The 12,698-nt window shown below is 35.8% G+C and overlaps 1 protein-coding gene across 1 annotated transcript in view; it reads left to right on the top strand.

Moving 5' to 3' along the window:
- LOC118847339 (proto-oncogene tyrosine-protein kinase ROS-like) overlaps nt 1-12,698 on the top strand; it is a 188,439-nt gene that overhangs the window by 97,189 nt on the left and 78,552 nt on the right. Inside the window, exons 4-6 of the mRNA XM_036755808.1 lie at nt 5,963-6,155; nt 10,039-10,174; nt 11,195-11,357. Coding sequence (XP_036611703.1) covers nt 5,963-6,155; nt 10,039-10,174; nt 11,195-11,357 — 492 coding nt within the window. The remainder of the gene's footprint in view (nt 1-5,962; nt 6,156-10,038; nt 10,175-11,194; nt 11,358-12,698) is intronic.

Raw genomic sequence — 12,698 nt, 5'->3', positions numbered from 1 at the left:
AGCTTCTGCTTTAAAGGATCTAAAGAATATATATCTTGAACTATGATATGCTAGAAGGCAAAGGAGCTAAGATTACAGCCAAGAATTACCCGCTTATCAAAACTGAGTATAATCCTTCTGGGGAAAAAGTAGATATTCAATGAAATAGAAGACTTTCAAGCATTCCTGCTGAAAAGACCAGAACTCAAGAGAAAACTTTACTTTCAAAAACAAGACTCAAGAAAAGCATAAAAAGGTAAATAGGAAAAAGAAATCGTAAGAGAATAAATAAGGTTAAACTGTTTATATTCCTAGAAGGGAATATGATATTTATAACTCCTAAAAACTTTCTGATTATTAAAGCAATTAGAAGGAGCATGCCTAGACAGAGGACATGGATGTGAGTTCAATATGATGGGATGACATCTTTAAAAAATTTTTAAAAGGGGGTGATTAAGAGGAATGCACTGCAAGAAGGATGAAGAGAGAGGTAGTATGGGGTCAATTAACTCACATAAAAGAGGAAAGGAGATTAGAGAAGGTAGGGTCTGGCAGAGGGGAAGGTGGATTGGTGGAGGCAGTACTCAGAAGCAAAACACTTGAGGATGGATGAGGTGAAACAAGAAAGAGTAGGATAAACAGGGGCAAAATAAGATGGAGAGAAATACACAGTAATGATAATTGTGAAAAAATTTACAGCAAGTTTCTTTGATAAAGGCCTGATTTCTCAAATATATAGAGAATTGAGTCAAATTTATAAAAATAAGATCCAATCCCCAAATGAAAAATGGTCAAAGGATATGAGCAGGGAGTTTTCAGGTGAAGAAATCAAGGTTATCTATAGTCATTTGAAAGAATGTTATAAATCATTATTGATTGGAGAAATTCAAATGAAAACAATTCTGTGGTATAACCTCACAGATATGACAGAAAGGGAAAATGAGAAATGCTGGAGATGTGGAAAGTTGAGACATTAATGCATTGTTGGTGGAGTTGTGAACTGATTCAACTATTCTGGAGAGCAATTTGGAACCATTCCCAAAGGCCTGTAAAGCCATGCACACCGTTTGACCCCGAAATACCACTACTACATCTGTGTCCCAAAGAGACAAAAAATGAAAAATAAAAGGGCCTATTTACAGCAGCTTTTTTTAGTGGTGGGAAAGAATTAGAAACTGAGGGAATACCCATCAGTTGGGGAATGGTGAACAAGTGGCATATTATTGTGATAGAATACTATTGTGATACAAGAAATGAAGAGCAGAATGTTCTCAGAAAAACCTAGAAAGACTTACATGAACTGGTGCAAAGTGAAATAATGAGCAGAACCTGGAAAACATTGTACAAAGTAACCACGATGATCAACAGCAAATGACTTAGATATCCTAGCAATACAGGGCTCCAAGACAATTCCAATTGATTTATGATGAAAAATGTTATCCATCTCCAGAGAAAGAACTGAACGTAGATCGAAACATCCTTTTTTTAACTTTATTTTTCTTGTTTGTTTTTTTTTGGGGGGGGAGGGTCATCTGGGTTTTCTTTCACAATTTGAGTAATATGGAAATATGTTTTGCATGACTATATATGTATAACTGATCTCTGATTGTTTGCCTTCTTAATAAGAGGGATGGAGAGGAAGGAAGGCAAGGAGAGAATTTGGAATTAATTTTTTAAACGCATATTAAATATTCTTCTTATGCATAATTGGGGAAAATAAAATGTCAAATTAATATATTAAAAAATAAATGCAAAACCCACAATTTTGATCCTGATTATCCTAGGTATGAGGTAATTTCTTGAAGTAGACTTGGCATTTTTTTTGCAAAGCGACGTTAATTCTTTCTGGCCACTTGGAAAACAAGTAAAGCGAGTGTTTCCCTTTTCATCTTTTTGCCTTTGGAGTTGTATTATTCTTAGGAAGTTCCTTGGGCACAAAGTCTGGCTTTTTAACTATAGCATTTGCAGTTTTTTTTTTTACTCTACTAGTGCAAGAAAAGTTAAACTATGCCATCTAATTTGATTTCATATGGACTATTCAGTTCTTAGCATCAGATGCATTAAAAATTATGGGCTGGCCAGAATCAAAATTCAAGTTGGAAATAGCCAAGGAAGAAAGAATGGGAAAGGGGAAGAGAAAGCAAAGAAGGAAGGGGAGAAACTTGGAAGTGGGAAACATACAAGTTGATTTTTTTTCTTATTGTGTCTGTTGCTTAAATTTTCCTCTTTCTGTGCTATATACAGAAGCTTATGGGGTGGAAAGTTCAATTATTGAAACGCATGGCTATTGTTGTGATTTCAGGTATCAATGGTGAAAGAGAAAATGTCCTATACAGATTAGGCAACAAGCAAAATGTGAGAAGAGTGTCAGTATTAAGGCACTTCAGAAGCTGAAACTTTACATGAATACATACAGATCAGGAGATACCTCAGAGCCCTCACACTTTTACAATTTAAGAGCCATTAACATAGAAAAAGGGAATAGTGTAATATAGTAGAAAGAACAATGGATTTAGATTCAGAGGACCTGGGTTTGAATTCAGGCTCTGTTACTGTGTGGCCTTTAAAAAGTCATTTCATCTTTCTGAGCCTCAGTTTTCTCATTGGAGGAATAAGGAATCTCTAACGTTCAGGGCTGGAAACATCTCTGGTTCATATGATAGCTGAGAGTTTGCCTATCTTTACCTACCCAGGATAAGACTTAATTGGTGTATTTTATGAACGCAAAGTCAGAAATCCTTATCATTTGGCCATTGATAATTGCTTTTAATTTATTTAATGTTTTTAGTTTTCAGCATTGATTTTCACAAAAGTTTGAATTACAAATTTTCTCCCCATTTCTACCCTCTCCCCCACTCCAAGATGACATATACTCTGGTTGCCCCATTCCCCAGTCAGCCCTCCCTTCTGTCACCCCACTTCCCCCCCCATCCCCTTTTCCCTTACTTTCTTGTAGGGCAAGGTAAATGTCTGTGCCCCATTGCCTGTATATCTTATTTCCTAGTTGCATGCAAAAATATTTTTTTGAACATCTGTTTTCAAAACTTTGAGTTCCAAATTCTCTCCCCTCTTCCCTCCCCACCCACCCTCCCTAAGAAGGCAAGCAACTCAACATAGGCCACATGTGTATCATTATGTAAAACCCTTCCACAATACTCATGTTGTGAAAGACTAACTATATTTTGCTCCTTCCTATCCTATCCCCCTTTATTCAATTTTCTCCCTTGACCCTGTCCCTTTTCAAAAGTGTTTGCTTTTGATTACCTCCTCCCCCTATCTGCCCTCTCTTCTATTGTCCCCCCCTTTTTATCTCCTTCCTCCTTTCCTGTGGGGTAAGATACCCAATTGAGTGTGTATGTTATTCCCTTCTCAGGTCAAATCTGATGAGAGCAAGATTCAATCATTCCCCCTCACCTGCCCCCTCTTCCCTTCCTACAGAACTGCTTTTTCTTGGCACTTTTATGTGAGATAATTTACCCCATTCTATCTCTCCCTTTCTCCCTCTCTCAATATATTCCTCTCTCATCCCTTGATTTGATTTTTATTTTTAGATATCATCCCTTCATCTTCAACTCATCCTGTGCCCTCTGTCTATATATATATATATGCATATTCCCTTCAGCTACCCTAATACTGAAGTCTCATGAATTATACACATCATCTTTCCATGTAGGAATGTAAACAAAACAGTTCCAGTTTACTAATGCCTTATGATTTTGCTTTCTGGTTTACCTTCTCATGCTTCTCTTGATTCTTGTGTTTGAAAGTCAAATTTTCTATTCAGCTCTGGTCTTTTCACTGAGAAAGCTTACAGGTCCTCTATTTTACTAAAAGTCTGTATTTTGCCTTGGAGCATGATACTCAGTTTTGCTGGGTAGGTGATTCTTGGTTTTAATCCTAGCTCCATTGACCTCCAGAATATTGTATTCCAAGCCCTTCAATCCCTTAATGTAGAAGCTGCTAGATTTTGTGTTATCCTGATTGTGTTTCCACAATATTCAAATTGTTTCTTTCTGGCTGCTTCCAGTATTTTCTCCTTGATTTGGGAGCTCTGGAATTTGATGACAATATTCCTAGGAGTTTTCTTTTTGGGATCTTTTTCTGGAGGTGATTGGTGGATTCTTTCAATTTCTATTTTACTCTATGGCTCTAGAATAACAAGGCAGTTCTCCTTGATAATTTCTTGAAAGATGATATCTAGGCTCTTGTTTTGATCATGGCTTTCAGGTAGTCCAATAATTTTTAAATTATCTCTCCTGGATCTATTTTCCAGGTCAGTAGTTTTTCCCGTGAGATATTTCATATTGTCTTCCATTTTTTTTCATTCCTTTGATTCTGCTTTATAATATCTTGATTTCTTATAAAGTCACTAGCGTCCACTTGCCCCAATCTAATTTTTAAGGTAGTGTTTTCTTCAGTGGTCTTTTGGACCTCCTTTTCCATTTGGTTATTTCTGCCTTTCAAGGCATTCTTCTCCTCATTGGCTTTTTGGAGCTCTTTCACCATTTGAGTTAGTCTATATTTTAAGGTGTTGTTTTCTTCAGCATATTTTTCAGTATTTTTTGGGTCTCCTTTAGCAAGCCATTGACTTGTTTTTCATGGTTTTCTCACATCCTTCTCATTTCTCTTCCCAATGTTTCCTCTACTACCCTAACTTGCTTTTCCAAATCCTTTTTGAGCTCTTCCATGGCCTGAGACCAGCTCATGTTTTTCTTGGAGGCTTTTGTTGTAGGCTCTTTGACTTTGTTGACTTCTTCTGACTGTATGTTTTGGTCTTCTTTGTCACCAAAGAAAGATTCCAAAGTCTGAGTCTGAATCTGAGTCCATTTTCGCTGCCTGGCCATATTCCCAGCCAACTTACTTGACCCTTGAGTTTTTCATTGGGGTATGACTGCTTGTAGAGTATAGAGTATTTTCTCCCAAGCTTGAGGGGCTGTGCTGTTTTTTTCAATAGATATTTCTACACAGCAAGCTGTTCCACACCAGTGCTACTCCTCCCCCAAGAACCACCAACTTGGACCAGACTCAGATCTAAGCTGGCTCTGCACTCCCACTCAGATCTGCCACTTAATTCCTCCCACCAGGTGGGCCTGGGGCTGGAAACAACTGCAGCTGTAGTCCTCAGAGCTGCACCACCTCCACTGCCCCTGAAGCAGTGGCCGAACCACAAACTCCTTTCACTCTGTCCCAGCAGCTTTTCCCACTAACCTTCTCTGTTGTCTTTGGTGTTTGTGGGTTGAGAAGTCTGGTAACTGCCACAGCTCACTGATTCAGGGAAGTAGGGCCTGTTCTGCCCAGCTCCCAGTCTGGTGGGTCCAGGCATTCCTCCTGCTGGGCTCTGCTCTTCTCTGCTCCCAGTTCTGTGTGATAGGCCTTACCCTGCAACCACCCAGGCTGTTCTGGGCTGGAGCCCTGCTTCCCTCTGCTATTTTGTGGGTTCTGGAGTTCTAGAATTTGTTCAGGGCCACTTTTCATAGGTGTTTGGAGGGACCTGGTGGGGAGCTCATGCAGGTCCCTGCTTTCCAGCCGCCATCTTGGCCACCATTGATAATTTCTAAAAATGAACTTGAAAATATATACATTGAAATTTGTGGCACATTTAATGGCATTTTTCCTTCCTATTATAATGTCAATTTTCTAAAAATTCAGGAAGAAGATTATTTTTTGACCTCTTATTTCCATCATTTGTGTTTTAAACAATTAATAATAGCCACTGAATTAACAACACTAGTTCAACTTAAAATGTTATTTTAATTGGATTGTAAAATATAAAGTACCTGGCAGATAGGCACTATATTGTTTTGGGTTTTGTATCCCCAGTGTCCTGATATGTGTATATATACTTACATACATACACACATACGTATGTATGCATGTATATTACATATATTATATATACATATTGCAACTAGATCAATATATTATCTTCAGGTATATTCATAGCATCTTTCCAAAATAATTTTTCCCTTTTAGATCCTTACAGAATGATACATTCTCAAAGACCAATAACTCAAATATTTGGGCAACAGTACACCAAGGGCCATGCAACACCAGTGTCTGCTCTTGGCATTATGGAGGTCTCCAGGGAATATACCAGTTCCGAGTTGCTGCAGTAAATAGCCTTGGGGCAGGCAATTTCAGTGACATCAGTAAAGACTTTGTTTTGTTCCATAATGGTAGGAGATTTGAATTAATATGTTACTTTAGTAAAATATTCCTCCTATTTTTATTAATGGCCCACTTGTATAGAGTAATTTCCCTAAGTTATGTGGACCCCAACTCAGATTCTACAGAATAAGATGAAAAAATTTAATGTGCATTTAATCAGTTGAATTCACATACGCTAAAAGTAGAAGATAGAGCAAAGAGTAGGGAAAAGCTTTTGAAATATGTATATGAAAGAGAAACAGTCCATTCTTAGAACTGTCCAAAGTATACATTAATAGGAATATAGTGTGTTAAAATTCTAAAGTGCTCAGTCATGAATTGCAGATATTCTATTAATGGAAATAGAGTACCAGAAAGTGCTAACGGCTATTAGAAATGAACCATCCTCATCATAACCTTAATTTAATAAGGGTAAAAGTAAGAGATTTGAAAAAACTTTATAATCCTCCCATGAAAAATGGACAAATATGTCATAGAGGCATTAATTAGGTTGGGGCATGCATGCTAACATAAAATTTTAGATTCATCTGTTGTTCTTTTATAATTGAGAAAATAGAATTTATTGAAAGAATTTTTCTTTATAACCAACAGATCCTCAAGAAAATTTTGTCCTACTTGTGCTTGGCCCTATTTCTGCAGTGATTCTCTCTTTTGTACTTTGCATCTCATTAGTAATATATGGTGAGTATAATTTATAGATATTTATGAATCTATAATCTTAATATGTTTTTAAAGAAAATAGCATTATAGGTACAGAAGCCAATCTATTACTTGGTAATTGTATTTTAAATGACTACAACTTAATTATGCTAATATACCTGCTGTTAAAATTTAAATATAAAGTCATATTTTATGCAACTGGTGGATAAACTCATAGCCCTTGAGTAGGTGAACTCTTCCAATTACTCATCATGAAAATGCCCTGATATACTCATTAAAGTTATGTCAAGGGACTTTTAAAATGAAATGTAAATGTTGTGAGATATATATATATATATATATATATATAGAGAGAGAGAGAGAGAGAGAGAGAGAGAGAGAGAGAGAGAGATATATATATAGAGAGAGAGAGAGAGATAGACACACAATAAAAAGAGATATTATATGTACACATGTGTATATAATATCTGTTTTTATTGTACGGCTCTGGTGGATTATATAATTATTACAGAAGAATATAAACACATTTTAAGCCTTTAAAATGACCATTTCTTTTTAGTTTGAGTGTATTTTGAAAAATCAGCCACATTATTTTCTTGTCTTCAGGCACTAGCATTCATAAACCATACCAGAAAGATGAAATCTATCTTTTTTTTTTGAAAGATTGCTTAAAGAGGGGAATTCTACAATTACATTCTAATTTCATTTTAATACATATTATCTTCAGTTTCAGGAAGTTTTTCATTATATTTTGTGTAAATCCCTTATATTGTAGCTTAATCTCACTTCTTATTTGGTCCTGAGTGGGACATTAAAAACAATTCATTACCATTTTCTGCAAGAGTCATTTATAAAATTGAAGGCTATTTTAAAATTTTCTCTTTGCTTTCTTTTTCCAGACCCAATAATAATCCTTGCTTCCTTAACAGTTCTTCCAGGTCCTCCTTATTTTCTTTTCCTATCTTTACACCAGTTTCATAGATGTCTATTTCTTGCTCCAACTGACACCTTAATATCTCTCTCTCTCTCTCTCTCTCTCTCTCTCTCTCTCTCTCTCTCTCTCTTTCTGCCTCTCTCTCTCTTTCTCCCTCTCCCTTCCTCCCTCCCTCTTTCTCCTAATTTTTAAAAAATTAAAATTGGGAATATTTCTAATGTAATGGGGAGTTGAGTGGGTATGTCACATACCAATTATATTTTATAGTCCTACTTTTTTCTTTTTTTTTGAGGGGATAGAAAAAAGCTATAAATTTTGCCAATATAAATAACTCCAGCAATTGAAATTCCTTCCACTGCTATAAATTAGTAATTCACTAGTAATTCATAGTCATAGAGAAATGCCTGTTACACTGAGAGATTAAGCCACTCACTCCTGGTTACACAGTGAATCTTTCAAGCAGAACTTGAACCCAGATCTTTACTCCAAGGCCAGCTATCTCTATCCATTACATTATGTTGTTTTCCACTCTTAATTACAAATTGAAATTTGTTTTAAATTTTAAGAATTTTGGAGTATACTTATGTGTTCTATCTGTGTCTGTGTATGTGTCTGTGTGTCTGTCACAACACATCAGACTTGGCAGCCTCTAGAAATTCCTGCCAAAGAATATTTATGCCTTTGGCATAATATTCAGTTAGTATCACCATGCTACTTTTCCTCATGCCAACAATGGCCTTTTTTTTTTTGCTGAACTAAGATAGCTGCTGACCTATACCCTCCTTTATATATTGGTAGCCAGTAAGGAGTTCAATTTGCACTTCCTACTGTTCATTTTCAAGTCTACAGTCAATGTGTACTCAGTGCTCATCTCTTTCTTGTCCTACTAGAGGATTGCTGATAGATTCCTGATAGATCAGCAAGTTTCCTGCTGACACAGCTCAGAGACAGACATCAGCACTTTGATACTCTTGTTGGTGACCCACTAGGACCCAGTCCTTGGGACTTCTTTCCTCCCTTTCCCTGCCACCCGACACAACAAATAATAAGCACTCTATAGAAGTGCCTACGCTTTGCCAAATATCTGAATGAAAATGGAAATTTTAGTTAGTAATGCTTCCAAACATTGAGGTGTTTGGCATAATCTATGGAAAACATCTGGACAACTGGCTTAATTTTTGTATTTTTAATTCAGATTTTGACATTAGCTAAACATAGCCTTTGCACACTTATCTAATAGCTGCACAATCTAAATCAGGGGTGGAGAACCTGTGGCCTCACCTCAAGGCCACAGGCTCCCTACCCCTAATCTAGACAACCATTCCCCTCCTTCTCACTTTACCAAAGTATGCCACTAAAAAAAAAATAGAATCAAAGACCTTACTAACATCAAGAGAGGTTATATCTATCCATTTTCTCATCCTGTCACACAAAGCAATTCTGTTAACTATGTAGACTTGTTCTCTATAAAGTACTGAAGACTACTGATTGGGGTGCTTTAATTTTCAAGGTGTTAGCAACTTGTTTTTCCTCCGTATTTCCCAAGGTAGATAAACTCAATTTATATAGACATTTGTATTTTCCAGGATTATCTAGTTTCTCTTTTAGAAATAGAGGCATGGAATCAATCATCTTGTATATGTCTTATTTGCATATGATTGTTTTGCATGTTTTTTTTCTCCTCTGACTGTGAGCTCCTTGAGAAGAGGGATGCTTTTTTTTTTCCTTCCCTTTCATTGAGTATATCCGCATCAGTTAGCACAGAGTAGGCACTTAAATGATTCTTGGCTTAACTTTCCACTTTTTCATGTTCATTTTAATATATAGCAAACTACTATTAGGTTATTGTATATTTGCACTGAACTATGGTTATTACTGCACCATCTATATTACTAGCCAACTTCAGAATCAATCATAAACATTTATTTAATATTAATGGTTAATAAATGTATATAAGGAGTTTAATGTTAGCCATTTCCAGTCACTTACATACAGATAGCCACTTTTACTTTCAGGAGTCTGAGATTTTCCAAAAGAATACCCATATTCCTAAAGCACAGAAAATTAAAATTGAAATCATTATTCCAGGGGGGGAAAGGAAATTAGAGCTTTAGTGCTGACAGTGTTGATGTTTCATAACCCATCCTTGCCCACCAATGTGTGATTCCCTGTAGCTTGGAATGATTTTGAAAATGTTTGTCTTGGTCTTTCTTAAAATTTTAGTTGAAGATAAAAAATCCAGAAAAAAAATAAATTGAAAAGTAGGTCACATTAATCCTGTATTCATTCTTCTAAAGGATGCAGACTGAATAAGAATAAACAAAGGGGCAATACAACCACTTTTCATGTGAATTACCATCCAGATTTAGAACTGGCACATATTCGAGGAATGCATACTGCTGTTATCCAAACTAATGTCTGGTATTCATCCAGGTAAATGTTTTTAATTTTCTTGTATAAAAAGAAAGCCTCTAAGAAATATGTTTGAGTCTGTCTCTCCCATCTCTCTTAATATGGTGAATCATTTATTTTAGTTGTTATATCCATTGCGTTTCTTTTATGTCTTGTCAGAGTAGGCTTAGTTTTGTTAGTATAATCTGAAAATACCCCTGAATGAAATTATAAATGAAAAGTACAATTCCATTATCAAATTACAATCTTGGAATCTGAAATCCGTGATCTTTGTGTATGTCCAGGAAACAAACAAACCAAGCCAATGCTAATAATTTTAAGCCTAGCTTATATCTACACAACACTGTTAGTCTAAACCACTCCTAGACCTAGTTACCTTAATAGCAAAGCATCAAAATATCATATTTCCCAGACAATGGATTGACAAACAACACAAATCCTAGCCAAATTCTCACCTGTTTTTCCATGGGTTACATGAGATGGAGACATGCGCTTTTTATTGGAGATAAATATGCATAAATACTTGACATGAAAATGGAGTATATTGTCTCTTTAAGCAATTAATGTAAGTTCATATATTCTTGTAAATGTGACATACATCTGGTTCTTTATTTTGAGCTACTAGGAACAGTAAAGCTCCTTTTACTTGTATCACTTCCATCTAACTCTGATTCCTCACAGCTTTGTATCTCCCATTTCTTTGCTTTCAAACAGGTTATCCCCATGCCTAGGAAGAATTCCTTCCTCACTTCTACCTCTTAGAATTCTCAGCTTCCTTTAAGTCTCAACTTCCTATGGGAAGCTTTTCCCAGTTGCCTTGATTGCCATGCTTTCTCCCTCCTCAAAGTATATTGTGTTTATTTTTCTGTTGAACAGATACTTGGCCTTTGAATGTAATCACCTTGAAATCTTTGTGTAGCCATTGTTTTGTTCAGTGCTAGTGCCGACCACAGAGTATTTATTAGCACTTGTTGAATTAAATTGAATCTTTTTAATTTGTTGAATACTGATAATGATGAATAAATCTCTAAATATCCACAGCTACCTGCCCACACAACTAGAGTTGGAGTCTCTTCCTATTTTTCCAAGGGATCAACTTACCTTGATGAGCTTCCTTGGAAGTGGAGCTTTTGGGGAAGTTTTTGAAGGTGTGGCAAAAGATATCATGGCTCCAGGCACAGGAAATCTAAAGGTGGCAGTGAAAGTAAGTGATGAATATATTTTTAGATAATTTCTCTCATTCATTGAAAAACTTTTTTCACTGTGTTATTTGCTCAATTAATGGCTTTATTAATTCAGCAGAAGTAAATGTGTATTTTTATATATCATCATCAAATTCAGTTTTCCCTAACAACTGTGAATATAAATGCTTATCCACATAACCAAAAAAAAACCTTAGTAAAAATCAAGTATGTCAAATAAGGAAATTGAACTTATTTTCTCTATTATTAATTTTTTTCATTGAGTGTCATGAAAAGAATTCTTTGGTCATGTGCACACAAGATATGACCTATTTCAATCTTTTATTGTTTTTTTTTGCATATGGCCCCATCCCAATGTCACAAAATGAATTAGGGAATTGAATAACATGAAATTCCTAGACACAGACGCCGAATATCTTTATTCTGTGTTCTTATGCATATTCTCTTATTCTGTTGTTGAAAGTATATTGGGGAGAGGAGGCAGTGGCTAGTGGGAAAGGGAAAAGGGAATGGTTGCCCCTGACTGTAGCCCACATACATACAGTGACCAAAATTAAATTAAGTACAGTCTCCTGGCAATTATTTCCTTGTCTTCTTGATGCTATGGATAATTCTATTAGTTGACAAGGAAAAAAAGTATAAAAGTCTTTTTTTCTTTTTTTACTTAAAAAAACTTTACCTTAAAAATGCTTTGATCTGAGGTTTAGTTTCTTGCTATCAAAGATGGATCCTCTAGGTTTCCCACAGAAATGAATGGAATCCATTTTCAAACCACTGAAATAGAAGATCTGTTCACCACACCACTGAACATAGCTGCGCTGCCACCTCTAAAGAAGCAGCTAATTCCTACTCTGTCACTGATTTGTACATTTCTGAATTGGGAATCTGCTTTTATCCCTTTACATCCCTTTTATCCCCTAAAAGAAAATGTAACAGGGTTCCAGCTTTGGCTGTCAGCATGTGGAAAAAAGGGAGAGTTTGAAGTTTGGGGATCAAAGTGGTTGTGCAATCCATTTTAATGGATTTTTTTTTTGCTAACCTTTAAACAGAACAATAAAAATGAAAACAAGATTCATACATACGAGAAACCCATTTGCATAATATTGATAATGCTATGCCAGATTGTACAAATGTTTTAAATAAAATAGCAAAACATGTATTGTTTTTAAAAGGAAGTAGGTACAGCAAGCATGTCAAGGCCTAAGATCAAGATTTTACTTTTTGCATGTTTGGCTTTATGTTGTTGCTGTTTTGATATGTTTTCATATTCTACTTTATGTGTGAGAGACTGAGAGAGAACAGCAGGGTGAGCAAAGACTGCAATAATGCGACAAACAATAGCA

The sequence above is a fragment of the Trichosurus vulpecula genome, chromosome 4 (assembly GCF_011100635.1).
Source record: "Trichosurus vulpecula isolate mTriVul1 chromosome 4, mTriVul1.pri, whole genome shotgun sequence".
NCBI lineage: Eukaryota > Metazoa > Chordata > Mammalia > Diprotodontia > Phalangeridae > Trichosurus > Trichosurus vulpecula.
This window is presented reverse-complemented; position numbering and strand designations above follow the sequence as displayed.